Raw genomic sequence first — 19,170 nt, 5'->3', positions numbered from 1 at the left:
TCATTTGAGGTTTGTTAAGACTTGCTCTCGTGTCCTTGCCTCTTCTAAGGGGTCGTGCAATAAAGTCTTCCTGCGAACCATAACCCATCTCACCACTCATCTTCCAATTCACCATCTACCAATCTACCAAGGGTTCAGGTCTGTCGTGGGCTTCCGGCATCCCTAGTCCCGTCTAGTGAGATCAGTGCAACATACTATAGGAGGGTGGGAGACATCAAGTGTTGGCGAACAGGCCAGATCATCGAACCATGTCCTGGGATAAAGTTAATTCTAACTCTTACAATTAAGAGCTGTGGCACACAGTCAAAACATACAATAATAATAAGGCAGGGGGAAATGTACCATTCAAAAGCAGGTCTCGGGTTATTACTAAAGCACACTGACAGGCTGTGGTGAGAACCCGAAGGCAATAGATGTAAGGAGGTGGGAATTTCTGTGGCAGCATAATCTGAAGTGTTTCTTTGTACTGAAATGGTAGTGATGACGATGATGATTGTAAATGATTGTGAAATGACTCTAAAAAATAAAAAAAAAGCCTTAGTTTCAGTCCGACGTGAATGGCCTGTTCCAGAAGACGTCTAGGAGCAGTTATCTAGCTAGTCATTCATTCCCGGACGACTCCAACGGAATTGTTCCACTGCTCTATGTCCGCCACATACTTCGCTCTGAGACTGCCGTCGTTTAAGTCGTTTAACGTTTGGTTAGCCAGCAAAGTCATTCAGTTCATGCACTAATGGGACTGTTGATAGAAAGGCACCCATTGAGTCATCGCTCTCAGAACACCCTTTCAGGCTAGACGTAATCTCAGAAACCCCAAAACTAAAATCTCACGGAATTGCGTCAGATGCTCATTTAGGTTCTTGGGTGAGATGAGGTGAGATGTATGAGAAAAAGATACTAACAAGATAAGTCTCCACCCCCCCTAAACCGAAACTCTCAGCCCAAACATGGGCCAAATGTTCCCTCCCCTTCTGAAATCTTGATTTGTCAGGTGATATTTAAAAAAAAATTAAAATCGGCACACTGGAGCAAAGTTCCTCGTTTGTCGTCGCATTCCAAAGTCAGTTGGCAGACTCAACCATGCCGTCCTACGTTTGCGTGCATCTGTCCACGAGAGATTTGGCTCGAGGGTACCCTCTGTGTGGGTGATTGGGGTTCAATGTTTGGGTAACAGTACCCCTCCATAGATCTTCAAATTGTCCATCTAGCCCTTTTTATTTTTTCAACTCCTTTGCATGAACACCTCCGATGCATTACCAGAAGGACATGTGCGTGCCTCTGTTTCCATAACAATTGTCCTGTCATTATCAAACCATATTCTGGCTGGCAATGAAGGAGATTAATAGAACTGTTTCAGTGCTCCAACATCAGAAGTCTGGTTTAACCGTCAATACTCAGTACTGTATTACCCAGATTCATTTGACCTCAATCTCAGATGAAATCCTAATTAACTGCATTTCCCATAATTCCATTCTCACGGATATTTGTATCTTTAAAAGTCATACGGTGTACACTTTTGATCATTGTCTTCTCGACTGTGAATTCAGAAAATGCATTTCGAGGCCTGGTTCTGACTGTGCTGTTGCATCCTGCAGCTGAAGGCCATTTTAGAAACCTCACTGGTTGTACAGTCTGTTGAAATGAGAACGGAAGACGCTCAACGTCGGTGAACACAAAATGTTGTGGGGGTGATCTCGTGGGCAAAAAGAAACAGAACATTTGAAATGAAAAGAACAGTTGTGGTTTTAATAGTTCTCAGGTAACAGGTTCAGATCAGCGAGCTGCATGTCAACTCACACATACTGTGTACACACACACACACACACACACACACACACACACACACACACACACACACACACTCTCACTCGTCATGCGCACAAAAGTGCCATCATTCCCTCACACAGACTCTACCACACACACATCCTGATTCCAAGTGTTAGGCTGCTATGAATAATGGTGAACTCCGGTTTGGTGAACTCCAATTTCTGACCCCGTCCTAGCTCCTGGTGAACTCCAGTCCTGCTGGACTCTATACTGAAGTTTTTACTTCCCTCTGTTCAGATATACAGCTGTCAATAAGGAACCCACTGTTCTCATAGAATCGGAGGTTCCAATCAGTCTTATTATTTTACTGGACTGCAGCTGTCTGTACCATTCAAGCCACAATCCCCCATGTAGGCCATGCCTTAAATCTCCCTTTGAAACAGCAACAACTCTCGTCCAGATATCACTTCCGTTCCCTCATCCTTGTCCCAACCCCATGTCCCAACCCCATGCTTTGACTCCCCACACAACCTGCCCAATCTCAGAAGCTCCGGCCTTCTGGAGCTCTGAGCAGACTGCCGAGTAAGACATCTGAGTGACAGCCTGTAACTCCTCCTCTTCTCTGCTCCTCATCCTTCTCTCCTGTCCGCCGTTACTCTTCATTGTGTTTTGGGTTTCGCACCGCCAGGGGTTGGGTCAGGGGTGGGGCCACCACCTTGGGCAATTCTGTGGAGACTGTATTATTAAAGAGAGGGGTCAATGTCACATGATCTCATTTACATTGGTCATTGACAAAGGTCATATGCTTTTTCCATACCATTTCTCCAATACTGCCAGCTATTACAAATTGAGTACATGTCACAGTGATTCAGAATTCAGTTCAGGGTCTGCAGAGCTGCAATGGAAAACTACAGGAAGGAAAGAGGAATGTTTCATTCCACTGTCGTGCCACAAGATGGCGCCATACTCACATGTCCTTGACGTTGTCAATCTTTGCCTGAATTCCTGCAAAGAAGCCGTCCACTTTTGCCTGGAACATCAAAAGAGGTATTGGTGAGAAACACACGTCATTTGATTGACAGAAGTACCTCCTTTTGCTGAATTAATCAGGAGAGCAGTTGTCCGCAGCGTGAGTGAGATTTTACCTGGTGCTGCCTGTAGAACAGTGGTAGAGAGAAGAGAGTGATCACAGCTGGAGAAGAAGACAGAAAGGGAGGAGTGAGCATGTGTCGAGCCTTCTGATTGAGTACACAGCTCCTTCAGGCTAACAACGTGGCCCGCGCCCTTTTATTAAAATCAAACAATATACAGTGAGCGCCGTCTTCAACTGAAATACTAGAAGTACAATCTGCGACAACGTCAGCATTCGTCAACCAATGGTGTCCGTCTCTACAGGACAAACGGGACATCGTGATTATTGAATGGCAATACAATAAAGTTATTCAAATGCTGATTCTAACGGTGTCTGTGATTCTCACCAATGATGAGCACTGTAAGGCCGTTACACAGGACTCCCAGGAAAGTCACCAGGTACATCAGAGCCAGGAGCTGGGAAGAACGGGAGGAAACACACAGTGAGCTCCACATACACAATTGAATGTACTCTTTGCATGAAGCATGGCAAATTCCATCAAAATGTAAACATATTTAGCGGACGACTTTAGCCATTGCAACTTAGTCATGCGTGCGTACATTTTAAGTGTGGGTGGTTGTTCCACCTAGCTATCTTAAGATGAAAGCACTGAACTGTAAGTCGCTCTGGATAAGCGCGTCTGCCAAATGACTCAAATGTAATATGTAAATGAATGCATGCATCATATGTTAAAATTGCACATGGTCCCTGACAAATGAATGAGTACATGTTTCCCAGATCATCCGCCACAACCCTGCTGGAGTTGGTGTAATACAGCTCAGTGCTCAGTGGGTTGTCACTTAGGGCCCGTACCCCCATCCTGAAATGTGACCCCCCCCCCCCCCCCTCGGAGAGGACAAAACTCCTCTCGTACCCTGTAACTGGGTGAACAGCCACCTGTGTCCCATGTCACATACCGGCCAGGTCAGGGTTGAGACCGAGGGACTTAGGGGCTTCTGGGGCTCAGGCTCAAGGCTACGTGGCACAGTCACACTGGCTCTCACTAAACCGAGATAAGTCACACTAAGTACTCCTGCTGCTAATTTACATTCAACCCTTGAAGCATTATGGTGCTACCAAAATGACTGTTGTTGATTCAACGTGCCAAATGTTTTAGTTCTACTTTCCTGGTAAACCGGAGACAAAATGAATGAAGTCTAAAAGGAAGGTTTCTAGCAGAAACACTTTATCATTTGACAACGAATTGAGCTTTAGATTTTGTCATTAGCCGGAAGATTGTAAGCATACAACATCTGCTGTATGTTTTGCCTTACTGTGACAAGGGAACATGCTTCACCGATATGTCAGGACTGACCCTCTGTAGAAAAGGTTCTACCTGCAACCAAAAAGGGTTCTTCAAAGGGTTATCCTATGGGGACAGCCGAAGAACCCTTTCAGGTTCTAGATAGCACCTTTTTTTTTCATGTTCTGTATGAAACGCATACATAGGATGGGGAGAAGGAAAGGACAAGAGCCTTTGTATGGCCTCGGCAAACTGTTAAAAGTAACCTTCGCATGAGCACTCTATGTTGTTTTAGCCTTCATAAAAAAATGACACCACTGCAATGCTTGGAGAGCACTCACTGACACTTGTAAAGGGAAGATGTTTCTTATTGTTACCCTTACAATACGACCTGTTTTTTTTGTTGTGTATCGTTCGCAATGTAAAATTTAATACAAACCCGAAGTTCTACAAACTCACAATTGTGCTTTTGCTGCCAGTTTGCTGGCAAAAGCAAAATCCTTTTTTGATAGGATGTTTTCTGTGATTCTTAATGTAAACATGTAGGGCAGTAGTGTATCTGTACAGGCACTCCAGTTATCAGTTCCTTCATAACACTTCAGCAGTGTGATGGCTCTCCAGGCCCGCTACTGCATTGCAAACCCAATAAAAGTTTACCTGTAGTGACTTTGGGTAAGAAAAGGCTGTACTAAATAAATCAAATCAAATCAAATCAAATCATCAAATGGATGCCACTCTGATGCGACCAAAAACAAGGACACATTTCATGCTGCGGGACTGTATGTACATGATTATCACAATCATATGAGTCACAGTGAGTTGTGGGTATGACAGCAGCTGTCTCTGATAGCGGCGCTGTTCGGAAACACAGTCGCCATTTGGCGACGGAAGGCATAACAACGTCGTAATCTCCAGTGAACGGTGAGGCAGGCTGATGCCAGTACAGAACAGAACAGAGAAAGAGAAAAAGATGGATAGAGAGGGGAGGGAGGGAAGCCTGCTCGAATGAAAGAGAGCAGAGGTCAGACAGCTAGATGTAGTAATGGTGTAGTAAATCCGCAATGACAAGATGGCCTCCTGTAAACACGATAGTGGACAGGGTTCAAAAGACAAGGAGAAGGGAAGGAGATTAAAAGACAGACAAAGAGAGGGAGAAAGAGAGAGAGAGAGCAAGACAGAGAGAGAGAGAAAGAGAGAGAGAGAGACAGGGCATATTTTTAGGGACTAAAGGTCTATGCCATTCTGAAGGACTTCCTTGTGTAAAAAGTTACTTGAACCTTAAGTGAACGAACTAGAGATCGAGAGGAGCCGTCGAAAGGGGAGCATATAAAAAAGTTACACGGTCATATTCTGGCCAATTCCAGATGAAGATCGATGAGATCCAACACCCAGGCAGTCTCACCTTGAGAGAGTCAAAGAGGTTTCCAACCAGGAAGAGATTCTTGAGTGAGTTAGCAGCAGAGACGACTGTGACGATGGTCTTCTGCGTGTATTGGTCCGCCAGCTCCCCACTGAAACTGATGTCCAGGTCCAGATACGCTCTGAGGAGAGAAAGAGAGGGGGTTAGAAAAGGAGGGCTCAGTGTAGAGGTGGAGTGATGGAGATAGAGTCCAGGTCCAGATACGCTCTGAGGAGAGAAAGAGAGGGGGTTAGAAAAGGAGGGCTCAGTGTAGAGGTGGAGTGATGGAGATAGAGTCCAGGTCCAGATACGCTCTGAGGAGAGAAAGAGAGGGGGGTAGAAAAGGAGGGCTCAGTGTAGAGGTGGAGTGATGGAGATAGAGTGCAGGGTTGAGGAAGCAGGGAAGAGGGTGTTGATTAGAAAACGAGTGGTCGTCGCCACCAACACACCCGGATGCATGCACAGTTTGTTGTCTCATGCCTCGGTTATTTCCAGCAGCACAGATACTAAAGTAAAACGTTCCTTTCAGATCCTGATGGATGAAGTCTATCGCCTGTTTTTCATCAAACAGCAGTGGTTAGCCTAAACAAATCCTAAAACACACTGTCGTTTTTTTTTAAAGGCAAGCCCACTGGACTGTGAGCTCTGGCAGGATTTATGTTGGGAGGTGAGGGGAATCCAGCCAATTAAGAAACTATTCCTGAATTCCACTCCCACTGCATCATTAGAGAAGAGAGGAAATAAACAAGAGTGGAAGGGAGTGGGGGATGAGAGAAAAGAGGAGAGGACTGGCGAGTCACTCACTTGAAAGGGTGCACTCCGTCTCCCATGTTGAGCACTTGCAGGATTTTATAGTAGAGGCTGACTGAGACGGTGAAGCACAGGACGCCCAGGGAGATGGTGGAGATGACTGTGATGATGCTGAGCTGGAACAAGGACAGCAGGCCAACCACCAGCCCTGTGAATACCATGCCTGTACGCTCTGTGTCCTTCCAGTAGATCAGATCCATCACTAAGGAGAGGAGGAGGGGAGAGGACGGGAGAACAGAGGAGAATAGATGGTAACAGAGGGATGGGGACGGGAATTGACAAGAGAGGGAAAAAGGGAGAAATAAGAAAGCTTCATAGTCTACATGTTCTCTTCACATATAAACCAATGAGGAACAGAGTGGAAGCTAACATGGACTCAGGAGTCTTCATTGAAGCAGGGTGGGGGAGGGGACAAGCCCATGCATTTGACACGTCCTCTATTTTAGTTGGTTTGCGAAAGGCAGCAAGGACAGTCACAGCTGCAAGTCTCTCCTCCTCACTGTTCCTGCCTATGTGCTTTTAACAAAAACCCCACAGCATCACCAGCCAGTCAGTCCCTGTTTGGCTCTGACTCTCCAGTGTTCGGTGGGCCAGAAGGCCTTTCAGCCGTGCGTAGGCAGAGCAGAGGGACAGTGGTCACCAGGCAGAGAGAAAACACACACAGGGGCAGGGGGAGACGTTAAGCCTAACCTGGGCTTAATATAGCCTGCACTCTGTATAGAGCAGGGGTGGGCAACTCCAGTCCTCCAGGGCCTGAGTGGTGTCACACTTTTTCTCCATCCCTAGCAAACACACCTGATTAATCAAATTGCGTTCTAAACTGAAGATCATGATTAGTTGATTGTTGGAGTCAGGTGTGTTAGCTGGGGCAAAACTGTGACACCAATCAGGCTCCAGAGGACTGGAGTTGCCCACCCCTGGTATAGAGGAAAGGCGAGAGAAGAGTAAAGAAAAGAGGAGAGGAGAGAGGGACTTTGCAGGAACCCTGAATTTAAATGTTGACTCGGAGAGCACCTGCTGACAGTCTTCAAGCCCGCTACCACCCCCTCTCTGCACCCTGTCCGTCTCCCTCGATCAGTCACCCAGCAACTGGAGCCGCTGCGACTGGGCCCTCTCAGTGTCAAAATGGAGGCTCCCCTGGCCTAACCCCTCCATGGAATAGTTCAAAGTAGCTACAAACAAAACAAACATTACAACCAAAACACTGATAGCACAGTGTAATAAAGCTGAACACCAGCAGCTCGCTAACCCTCGGACGTGGTAAACTGCAGTGACAAAGGCATGTGGTCATTACTCCATGGCTATTAGTGTATGAGTGAGCCTGGGAATTAGAATAGAGTGCACTGATATATCTGACCAGCAGGAGGACTATTTATAAACATTACCACAGACTTTTAATACCCACAAAGCCTCCAGCACACACACACTTGTCCATTGTCCCAACAGGTGGAACTGTAGCAAACAGCCTTATTTGATGTGTTGGCACTTTGCGACATTGACCAGCACGTGGTAAGACCATTCAATGCACAGACTAAGTGCACTAAGAAAAGGAAGACATACCACAGCAAGTTAGACTAACGCCGGGGCAAAACAAACCCCTCGTGTGACGGTCCAATAGGTTGACTCTACACTAAGCCATGACTATATTGGTTGATGTTAATATAGTGATATAATGAACTCTCTGAGAAGAGTACAGACAACATGAAGCGGGGAAGGGGGAGGGGGGAATACACACACGCACACACGCACACGCACACACGCACGCACACACGCACACACACACAGATCAAAATGAAAGCTGCATTTGCCATAATCTTAGTGAAACCTCTCTATCTGTGCCAACGCAGCACTCCTCTGACTGAACTAACCAACACAGAGCTGAGCACTGACTGCCTGACCGTGAATGACTCAATCGTTACATCAACATGAGACATTAACAGTCAACCAATTGGCAGCCTGACCTGGCATTACTTACCACCACAACTATAACCACCACCCAGCCATTGTAACACTATGGTGCGTGCGGGAAGTCCCAGAGTGACCCTGTGAAACACCTTGGCTCTGCCAACCCTGCTGCCCAAAGAGGTAACCCTGTCAAATGGGGGCACAGATCAGCTGATCACGCTACTAGCCTCTTACATACAGAAACAACCACACAGATGGCCCCTACATGCTGTAACAAAGCTATAACACAACTCCGGATGGTCACCTCTAGGGATGGGATGAGCAGATTTTTAATGGACCAAAAAGTGTTGTTTATGCCATGGGGAAAAAAACATTGCGATACTGGTCCCATTGCTAAGCAGGCAGACCCACACAACTCTGCACAGTTGGTACGGTCTCAAACACTCCTGGTCAGTGAGTGGTCAAAATCCCAACAAAGACCCATGGCTGTAGCTGGTCTCCTGACGTTCAGACTCCTCTCCAAACTCACGGTCACTAAATGCATGGCTCTGCAGTGGACAGACAGTCAGTCCCTACATGTGGAAACGCCCCGACGGCTGAGGACGACAGGCACTGAAACTCTAACTGTGCCCTGATCTTGCCGATGTCTGAAAAGAGACACTGCTTTGCCCATTCAATAGGTCCCATGCCTCCCCGCCTAGTCAACTCACTGATAGATCTAAGTGTGCCAACTGCCACCGTCTCATATTGTCTCCATCTTGTCTCTCTGAGGCCAGGGTCTTACCATTAATGTTGGCCATTTTGGTTGCTGCTCAGGCGATCCCCCTTCTCTCGCTTTGACTCTCACGCAGTCCCCCTGCTCTCTCTCTGCCACTCTGAGCTGTTTTTGGCCTCCCCTGCCCCGTCAGCAGTACAGAGACCTTTCAGCCAAAAATAATCTGCCCAACAGGGCCCGCCCCCTTAAGACTCATGGAGACTCCAATGTAGATAGACAGATAGATATAGAGATACTGTAAGATAGATACCCAGTACACTCACTTATTCACACATTTAGTACATGCACAGACAGAGACAAACCTTGAGACAGAGAAACGTGTTGGTATACACATAGATAGCCACAGCTGGATAACATAGAGGACATACAAAACCACTAGAGACCCAAAGAGACATAACCACAGACATTCAGAGAGAAACACTCACATGGAAATGGACATAGACACAGACAGAGAATGACACAAAACACTTACGTAAGCAGAGACCGAACAGGCAACAGCTAACAAAGGAGCAGGCATGGAAGTAAATGCACATTATTGTGACATACATACGGTACCGTGCTACCCGTAAGTACACGCTCTTAGAAAGGGTTCTATGACTGTCCGCATGGGAGAACCCTTTTTGGCTCCAAGTAGAACCCTCTATGGAAAGGGTTCTACCTTGAACAAAAAAGGGTTGTTCAAAGGGTTCTCTTTGGACAGCCAAAGAACCCTTTCAGGTTCTAGATAGCACCTTTTTTTGTAAGAGTGCAGACAATAGCTCAAATAGCCTCACATTTTTCAGATGCACATAGGGGTAATCTAACCTGTAACCGGCTAGTCCAACCTCACAATAGACATGGGGAGTAAAACACGTTCTGACACATTCAGCCCCATTCTGATACAGAAACCAGATGGTTTGCTTTACATGATATCTACAAACCCTTCAAGCCTGTCAACAGCTTGACCCGCCATTAATCACCCAGGGTCAGTGTGAGGGGGAGTGGACAGTACAGTACACCCAGCCCCCAGTCCACCCAGCCCCCGGGCCAGCCACCCCCCAGTACACCCACTATAATAAGATAGGAAGACATGCCAGAGGTCCATATTGAGTGGCGCCCCCCCTTGAAGAGTGATCCATATCGACCATGGAGTCCGGAGAAGACAGGTTTCATCTGTCTCACCCCTGCTCTCTCTCTCTCTCTCTCTCTCACTCTCTCTCAATTTCAATTTAAGGGGCCTTATTGGCATGGGAAACATATGTTTACATTGCCAAAGCACGTGAAATAAATACTAAACCAAATTGAAATAAACAATAAAAAATGAACAGTAAACATGACTCATCAAAGTTCCAAAAGAATAGACATTTTCTCTCTCTCTCTCTCTCCTTCACTGACCTGTCTCACATTCGCTTTATCATGTGTACAGTGATCCAAGGGATGAGGAAAGATTGGGGTGTCAGCGTGCATGTACGAGCAGACATACAAACAGACAAACCAGGAAAACAGACAGATTTTTTGTTTGTTTGTTGCGCAAGTAGCCCATTAGCTCTCGGGAATCCCAAGGGAATGTTGCCATGGAGACACAATGGAACACTCAGGGCTCACAGCGGAATTACATTCCAGGGTCCGTGTTGCTCAAGCAGTGAGAGGGTTATCTTTATTTCCAGTATGGTTTGAAAAGGATTGATTGAGGAAGGCTTTGTGCTCTCAGCAACGTATCGAGGAAGGGGTTGGGAGTGAGGTATCAGGGTAGGGGTCATTGTCTTCTGACAGATGGCGTCATTCTAACACAACCGCGTTGCCAGACTTGCTATGTGACGTAGATAATGTAGTAGAAGCCAAAATAGATTGATTTGGGCAAAGGCAAGGGGATGGTAGATGTTCAAAATGTAAAAGGTAGATCCAAGATAGGAAAGTCACATAGAAATAGACAAGATGTGCTACAAACGTTACCTGCTACGTGGATGCATATCGCGGGGCCTGATAGGCTGAACGCTGAAAACCACTGTTCGCTGACCAGCTCTTCCTGAGTGTTTCGACCAATGGAGGTGGAGGAAGCGGATGGCACGTCATCGGTGAGGCCGCCTCTTGGTCGCGCGGCCGTGAGCGTTGTGACGGTGGTTTCCATGGTTACGAGGGACTCAGATTCAGGGGGCGGTGATGCCGCTGAGAAACAGAACACAAGGTCATTGTGATGATGTCATCACTAAGCATCACGTTATTCTACAACCAGGTTGCATTAGATTAACTAGAAGTGTAATTTATCAAACAATGTCATTATTTAGCCTCACCTACTTTACAATGAATAGTGATTTAGAAATCTTATAACCAAACGCGTTCATTTTGACCCTACAGAACAGGAGAGAGCATGATGTTTAGGGAGTCTAAAGCACAGTGGTATCTGACTTCGTCTGTGGTCATGGTATGACAGACAGAAAGACAGACAGACAGACAGACAGACAGAGACACACACACACACACACACACACACACACACACACACACACACACACACACACACACACACACACACACACACACACACACACACACACACACACACACACACACACAGTAGTTAGCTCCACAAGGTTGTGTTGTGTGTATGCCATGTTACCATCAAATGGGACACGCCACCCATTTTCAAACATAGGGTTTACACCCATTTACCCTCGAGCAGTATCCTCGCCCACTGCTAGAAAGCCTGAAAAGATGCAGTGGCTTCTGCTTTTATCTGTAGCTCCATGTAGCTCCATGCAGGTCTATCTACCCTGATCCCATCTACCCTCCATCTAGATTGCCCCATCCCATCCCATCCCCACTGCCCCATAGTGAGCTCACCCTGGGGGCTCTCTGAGGGACTGTAGTGCCGGGGCTCCAGGGGCTCTGTCTCCCCTCTCTGGGTCTCTGTGTCCCTCTCCTGAGGTTCAATCTCAGTATCTAGGAGAGATGCATGGACTGTCTCAGTCTGTCTGTGGACCTCCCTCTCCCTTTCCTCCTGCTCCCTCTCCTCCTCCTCCTCTCGGGCGAGGAAGGCGTGGGGGTCCCACTCCACGTCGGGGGAGTCCAGGGGGAGGAGCATTTCCACGGTGTCCGTGCGGCTCAGGGAGGTGCGGCCTCCCCTGGCCCCGCTCCTCCGCCGGCTCCCTGACGATGAGTCACGATGATGTCGTGAGGATCCGCCTGCCTCGGCCTCAGCGATGGCGATGTAGGAGAAGGTGGGCTCGAAGGAGTTCTGTCTCGGGGTCCCCCAAATGGAGGGGGATGAAGCTCCACCGTCATCATCCTCCGGACCCCCGTCTTCTTCGTCAGACCACTCCCTGGCCGTCTGCAGGTCGTACAGCTCAGACTCCTCATTCCCACCTGGAGAGAACAGGCACAGGAAAAGCCAAAAAGCAAAACCTATATTGCTTTAATTATTTTTGTATTTTCTATATTTGTTATTCTGTCCTGTATCCATGTTATACATTGAAATTGTATACGTTTAAAAAAAAATTTTTAAAGCTATAAACTTAGCTTTAAACTTCAACCATTACATTGGAAACTTTCATCCTCGGAGGTAAAGCCATGCAAGCACGCAATATTATTCCAAAACCATATCCCATGTTCTGTGACGTTAATGTCTATGGAGCAGCCGCTTGACGTTGCTTACTCATCGACATGTCCTCTGATGTTTTTGAGCGCTGAGTTGGGACAGCCCGGTGAAGCGCAACATGCTTTGTCTGAATGAAAGGGCAACATCCGAAGATGCAAAACACATTTGATGGGGAGTCATGTTTCCAGATTCAAACGAACAAATCGACACAATCAATCTCAGGCTACACCTATAGACTTTGTGGACATGTCATAGTATGATTTTCTTTTCTCCCATATTATGATTCTCACATATTGAAGTTCAATCATTCACACAGTCCATTTCTAAACGTGTACAGTGTGTAAGCCTTGTGTGATGTTACCTTCAGTGCAGGGAGATGTTGAATCAGGTGTGGAGGAGACAGAACCATATTCCTCTGGAAGAAAAAGAACCAGATTCATCAGAGACGTGTTTATTACCATTGGCTGGGGAACTATCGTAACCACAGTCATGAAATGTACAGTATCAAACAGACCATTTTTATCTTAAATAACTACTGATTTACAACTGATTAAGAATGGCCGCTTGGCCAAACTAGAGACTGTTCTATACCGTCTATGTCTACAACTCCTCTCTTCCTTCTATTTCGATGTCTGCAACTTTTAGCCAAGGCCTATTTGCATGTAAGCCTAGAGAGAGGACCCTATCAAGATAACAGTTTTCCTCTCAACATCACCTACTAAAGCATTCAATATCACCTACTAAAGCATTCAATATCACCTACTAAAGCATTCAATATCACCTACTAAAGCATTGTATCCCGTTCAAAAGCAGTACATTGCGCAGAAAAGCATTATACCACACGTAGCCTATTCTCAGATGACCTGCTATATTTCAATAGTGTCTCGATACATTGAGATGAGACTGAGAGAGCAAATGACAGGTTTTCATTTCTATGTTTTTTTTAGGAGAATCCATGGCTCAAATCCAGGCATTTGAGTAGCCTTTTTCCAATACCCAGTATTTAAAAGAAATGTCATTAGTGTTTGCATATATAATGCTAAAAGCTAACTGCAGTATGTTCCCCCTCCGACAGCACAGATCAGCTCTGGCAGAGCAGGCAGGGGAGAGGCCTTCACTACAATAGCAAGCCTCCTGCCTCAGATCACCCAATAGATCAGGCAGCCCTGGCTATAATGAAGACAGCAAAACAACACACAGCTTTTTTTCATCCTCATCTATCTCAAACACACACAAACACACATAATACCAGACACAAACACACACACATAACCAGTGCTCAGCTAATGAGAACACACACACATAGCCGACACATCCTGAGAACACACATACAGAACTGCAAGGGTCTCTACAAAAGAGAAGAAAGAGGTGTGTCTGCCACTGCACTGCATCCATACATCCATCCATCCTTTCAACCATGTGTTTATCAAGGGAGGAAGCTAGAGAAAGAGAGGGAGGGAGAGAAAGAGAGGGGAGAGTGATGGCCATGCACATGGCTAGTACAGATGCTATACAGATAGATTGGGATGCGAAAGACAGACAGACAGACAGACAGACAGACAAAAACCGACACACTCACTGCAGCGGGAGAATCCTAGAACCTGGCCCATGCTCCATCAAGGCACCGCTGGGCCCATCCAGTCTGGAAGCCCCCCTCTCTTCCCCTGGATCTCTCTCTCTCTCTCTCTCTCTCTCTCTCTCTCTCTCTCTCTCTCTCTCTCTCTCTCTCTCTCTCTCTCTCTCTCTCTCTCTCTCTCTCTCTCTCTCTCTCTCTCTCTCTCTCTCTCTCTCTGCTCCCTCGTGCTTTATCCCTCTTCCACCTCCCTCCCTCTCTTTCTTGTTCCACCGATGCAGCACTGCTGTTGTCTCTGGCTCTCCCTCTATTTACCGTCTGCTTCCTCCTCTCGCTCACGGGCCCCTCCCTACCTCCCTCTCCTGCTCGCTCTTTTCCCCTCCCTCCCTCCCTCTCTTGCTCTCACGTCACCATGACAGCAGGGGGGCAGCACAGGCAGAGCCAGAGAAAGAGTGTGTGTGTGTGTGTGCGTGTGTGTTTCCCTCTTTCCATTCATGTCTAATCATTAGTGTGTGCATCCAGCCGAGCGGAGCATATCTCTGCTTTTGTAAATTCACATAAGCACCTTACGGGGCTTTGCCTTGTTGCATGCACATAACAAAGGGAAATAATCGAGCTCATTAAAAATGCATGTCCTTTTGCACCCTCCCACACACAGACAGACGTACTAGGTGTTTCGTTTAACCCACGTGTGAGACTGCTAGACACAGCAGAAGGGTGCATTTGTAGATTGTCTGGCGGCGGTAAGCAGGAGTAGCAGCAGCAGCACAGACTGTAGTCCAGCCCGTTGTAGCTCTGGTGTGCTGCCTGAAGCTACTTCTGCCAATCAAATCAAATCCCATTTTATTTGTCACATGAGCCGAATATAACAGGACCGTGAATATAACCTTACCGTGAAATGCTTACTTACAAGCCCAACAATGCATAGTTAAGAAAATATTTACTAAATGTATTTTATTTAACCAGGCATAAATAAACTAAAGTAAATATATATATATATATATATTAAAATCAAATAGCAATAACGAGGCTATGAACAGATGGTACTGGTACCGAGTCAATGTGCGGAGGTACAGGTTAGTCGAGGTAATTTGTACATGTAGGTAGGGGTAAAGTGACTATGCTTGGCTAATAAACAGAGAGTAGCAGCAGTGTAAAAACAACGGGGGGGGGGGGGGGGGGGTTATAGACTGTCTTATGGCTTCGGGGTAGAAGCTGTTAAGGAGCCTTTTGGACCTAGACTTTGCGCTCCGGTACCGCTTACTGTGCAGTAGCTGAGAGAACAGTCTATGACTTGGGTGACTGGAGTCCTGGACAAGTTTCTGGGCCTTCCTCTCATAATGTGATCACATAATGTGTCAGCTAAATCATCCTGCTCATGTACGTCACTGACTGCACTGACTCACAGTTCAGACTTCGACAATATATAAGGGGGAATTATATGAAATATTGAAGGGAGGTTTTCGGAAAGAGGTTCAAAGAGGTTTTCGGAAATACATTCAGCAATGTAAAATGACATCTGGCCAACTACTGCAATTATAGCATGCTCATATAAATGGGATATTAAAAACAGAATGCATTGGATTCCTCATGGATAAATTTACTCACACATTTGGCCAAAACAATTCTCACAATTTTCTCAGTTCAATTGCTAAATATTCAACGGATTTCCAAGAACTGCTCATAAAGGGAAGTTGCAATGGACACATTGGGATTACAATAAGAGGCTACTGTAGTTTTCGCCACTCGCCTTACCTGTGTATCCTGTTAATTAAAAGCTGGGGGATCACTCATCTAGTGGAGCGGCATTACAAAAGCTCTGCGGGTGTGATACCAACACATGCAGACACGCTGATCTTGACAACCGAAACAACCGAAACTCCAAATGCATCCAACAAGTTTGTAGAGTCACAAGCTTGACGTGGTCATTGTGTGCTATGAATATGGGACCAAATACTAAAGCTTTGACTACATTAATAACTTGTTATGGCTGGGGGCAGTATTGAGTAGCTTGGATGAATAAGGTGCCCAGAGTAAACTGTCTGCTACTCAGGCCCAGTTGCGAATATATGCATATTATTAGTATATTTGGATGGGAACCACTCTGAAGTTTCTAAAACTGTTTGAACGATGTCTGTGAGTATAACAGAACTCATATGGCAGGCAAAAACCTGAGAAAAAAATCCAACCAGGAAGTGGGAAATCTGAGGTTTGTAGTTTTTCAACTCCTTCCCTATCGAACGCACAGTGTCTATGGGGTCAAATTACACTTCCCGAGGCTTCCACTAGATGTCAACAGTCTTTAGAACCTTGTTTGATGCTTCTCCTGTGAAGTGGGGGCGAATGAGAGGGGAATGAGTCAGAGGTCTGCCAGAGAGGCATGAGCTGACCACGCGCGTTCACATGATAGTTAACTTGAGTTCCATTGCAATTCTACAGACAAAGGAATTCTCCGGTTGGAACATTGCAAAAGATTTATGTTAAAAACATCCTAAAGATTGATTCTATACATCGTTTGACATGTTACTGGGCTAAACACGTGAACAAAAAGGAGGTATTTGGACAAATTATGGACATTATTGAACAAAACAAACATTTATTGTGGAACTGGGATTCCTGAGAGTGCATTCTAATGAAGATCATCAAAGGTAAGTGAATATTTATAATGCTATTTCTGACTTCTGTTGACTACAGAACATGGCGGATATCTGTTTGGGTTGTTTTGGTCTCTGAGTGCTTTTTCGGTAAAGCTTTTTTGAAATCTGACACAGTGTAAAGATCGTCTGTTGAAGAAGGTGGGGACCAAAGCACCGCATGGTAAGTGTTCATATTTTCTTTCAATTGAACACTAAATAACAAAAGTAACAAAGAGAATGAACGAAAACCGGAACAGTCCTGTCAGGTGCAGAAACACAAAACAGAAAATAACTTCCCACAAAAACCCTGTGGGATAACCCACCGCATAACACGGTGCCTGACCAGTACCACGCTGCTTCCGTTAAGCACGGGGAGTTGGCTCAGGTCTATTGCCTGACTCTGCCAATGTCTCCGTGTGCCCCCTCCCAATTTTTTGGGGGGGCTGCCTCTCGTGCCTGCTGTGCTGCCTTGCCTCATATCGCCGCCTCTCAGCTTTAGCTGCCTCCAGTTCTTCTTGCGGGCGGCGATATTCCCCAGCCTGTCTCCAGGGTCCCTGTCCGTCCAATATCTCCTCCCATGTCCAGGAGTCTGAAGTCTCTGCTCGGTCCGCTTGTGGTGGGTAGTTCTGTAACGATCGTCTGTTGAAGAAGGTGTGGACCAAAGCGCAGCGTGGTAAGTGTTCATACTCTTATTTCAACTGAACACTCAATAACAAAGAGAATGAACGAAAACCGGAACAGTCCTGTCAGGTGCAGAAACACAAAAGAACCCTACCCATCCATACCCGTCCAAAACAAAGAAATACAAAAACATAGAAAAAGGAACATAGAATGCCCACCCAAATCACACCCTGACCAAACCAAAACAGAGGCATAAAAAGCTCTAAGGTCAGGGCGTGACACACAGCGGTTGCATTAAGGAGAAGTGTATCTATAATTCCTTGCATAATAGTTGTATCTTTTATCAATGTTTGTTATGAGTATTTCTGTAAATTGATGTGGCTCTGCAAAATCACTGGATGTTTTGGAACTACTGAACATAACGTGCCAATGTATACTGAGATTTTTTTATATAAATGTGAACTTTATCGAACAAAACATACATGTATTGTGTAACATGAAGTCCTATGAGTGTCATCTGATGAAGATCATCAAAGGTTAGTGATTAATTTATCTCTATTTCTGCTTTTTGTGACTCCTCTCTTTGGCTGGAAAAAATGGCTGTGTTTTCTGTGACTAGGCACTCACCTAACATAATCGTTTGGTTTGCTTTCGTCGTAAAGCCTTTTTGAAATTGAAAATGGTGTAAAATACTTGTATGTTTGAGGAATTTTAATTATGGGATTTCTGTTGTTTTGAATTTGGCATCCTGCACTTTCACTGGCTGTTGTCATATCGATCCCGTTAGCGGGATCTCAGCCCAAAGTGAATTTGTCCAAATACTTTATAAAATAAAAAAAATGGATTCAAATGACGGGACTATATACTATATAAAGAACATAGAGCAATACTAAACAAGAGAAACATCTGGACATGAACACAGAACTAATACTGCATGAAGAGTGAGGCTAGGGAGTGCTAGATAAAGGGGGAGTAATCAGGATAGTGATGAAGTTCAGGTGTGCCTCATGATGGTACGCAAGTGTGCGTAATGAGGGTTACCAGGTGCAGTGGCGATCCGCCTGCTCCTTCTGCCGGCGGATGGCACACTGGAGCCTCACGTGGGCATAGTTCCAAACCTCTTCTGCACACCTGAACGAATCATCCACCACAGGAGCTTAGGTCTGGCTCGGGGTCCACAGAGCCAGGGCTGATTGATAACTTAGAACACATTGGAAGGGAGTCAGCCCGGTGGAAGAGTAACAAAATATATTCTGGGTGTACTCTGCCCATGGAAGGAATCTGGCCACTCCCCCTGCCGGTCCTGACAGTGACTCCTCAGGAACCTCCCCAGCTCCTGGTTCATCCTCTCCACCTGCCTGTTAGACTAAGGCCGGTACCTGGAAGTGAAGCTGACCGTGACCCCCAGCTTCTCCATGAAAGCTTTTCATACCTGTGACATAAATTGGGGGCCACGGTTGGAGACGATGTCCTCCGTAAGGCCATAGTGTCGGAAGACCTGCTGGAACAGTGCCTCATCATCCTGGAGAGCGGTAGGGAGACCAGAGAGAGGGATAAAACGGCAGGATTTTGAGAATCTGTCCACTACAACCATAATAGTGGTGAAACCATCAGACGGAGGGAGATCAGTCACAAAATCTATGGACAGATGCAACCAAGGCCGCTGAGGCAGGGGAAGGAGTTTCCCTTCTGGAGCATGCAGGAGCACCGGATCATTCCATCCACTGGAGCCTGC

General features: G+C 46.1%; 1 protein-coding gene across 3 annotated transcripts in view; it reads right to left on the bottom strand.

Moving 5' to 3' along the window:
• Positions 1–1,718: 1,718 nt before the first annotated feature.
• Positions 1,719–19,170, bottom strand: part of LOC110503501 (reticulon-2) — a 23,392-nt gene continuing 5,940 nt past the window's right edge. The window contains exons 1-10 of one of the 3 annotated variants that reach the window (XM_036961602.2): positions 14,185–14,498; positions 12,967–13,020; positions 11,852–12,373; positions 10,964–11,176; positions 6,346–6,553; positions 5,545–5,683; positions 3,246–3,315; positions 2,913–2,959; positions 2,739–2,797; positions 1,719–2,502 (exon numbers count right to left, since the gene is read on the bottom strand). In XM_036961602.2, coding sequence (XP_036817497.1) covers positions 2,427–2,502; positions 2,739–2,797; positions 2,913–2,959; positions 3,246–3,315; positions 5,545–5,683; positions 6,346–6,553; positions 10,964–11,176; positions 11,852–12,373; positions 12,967–13,020; positions 14,185–14,215 — 1,419 coding nt within the window. In that variant the 5' untranslated portion in view covers positions 14,216–14,498 and the 3' untranslated portion in view covers positions 1,719–2,426. Of the gene's footprint in view, positions 2,503–2,738; positions 2,798–2,912; positions 2,960–3,245; positions 3,316–5,544; positions 5,684–6,345; positions 6,554–9,040; positions 9,269–10,963; positions 11,177–11,851; positions 12,374–12,966; positions 13,021–14,184; positions 14,499–19,170 lie in introns of those variants that run through there. The other 2 variants (XM_090218143.1, XM_036961603.2) reach the window with 2 other exon arrangements.

The sequence above is a fragment of the Oncorhynchus mykiss genome, chromosome 24 (genome assembly GCF_057628025.1).
Source record: "Oncorhynchus mykiss isolate SJ-2025 chromosome 24, ASM5762802v1, whole genome shotgun sequence".
In the NCBI taxonomy this organism is placed as follows: Eukaryota; Metazoa; Chordata; class Actinopteri; order Salmoniformes; family Salmonidae; genus Oncorhynchus; species Oncorhynchus mykiss.
The sequence above is the reverse complement of the archived record's forward strand: the minus strand, read 5'-3'. Positions and strand labels throughout refer to the sequence as shown.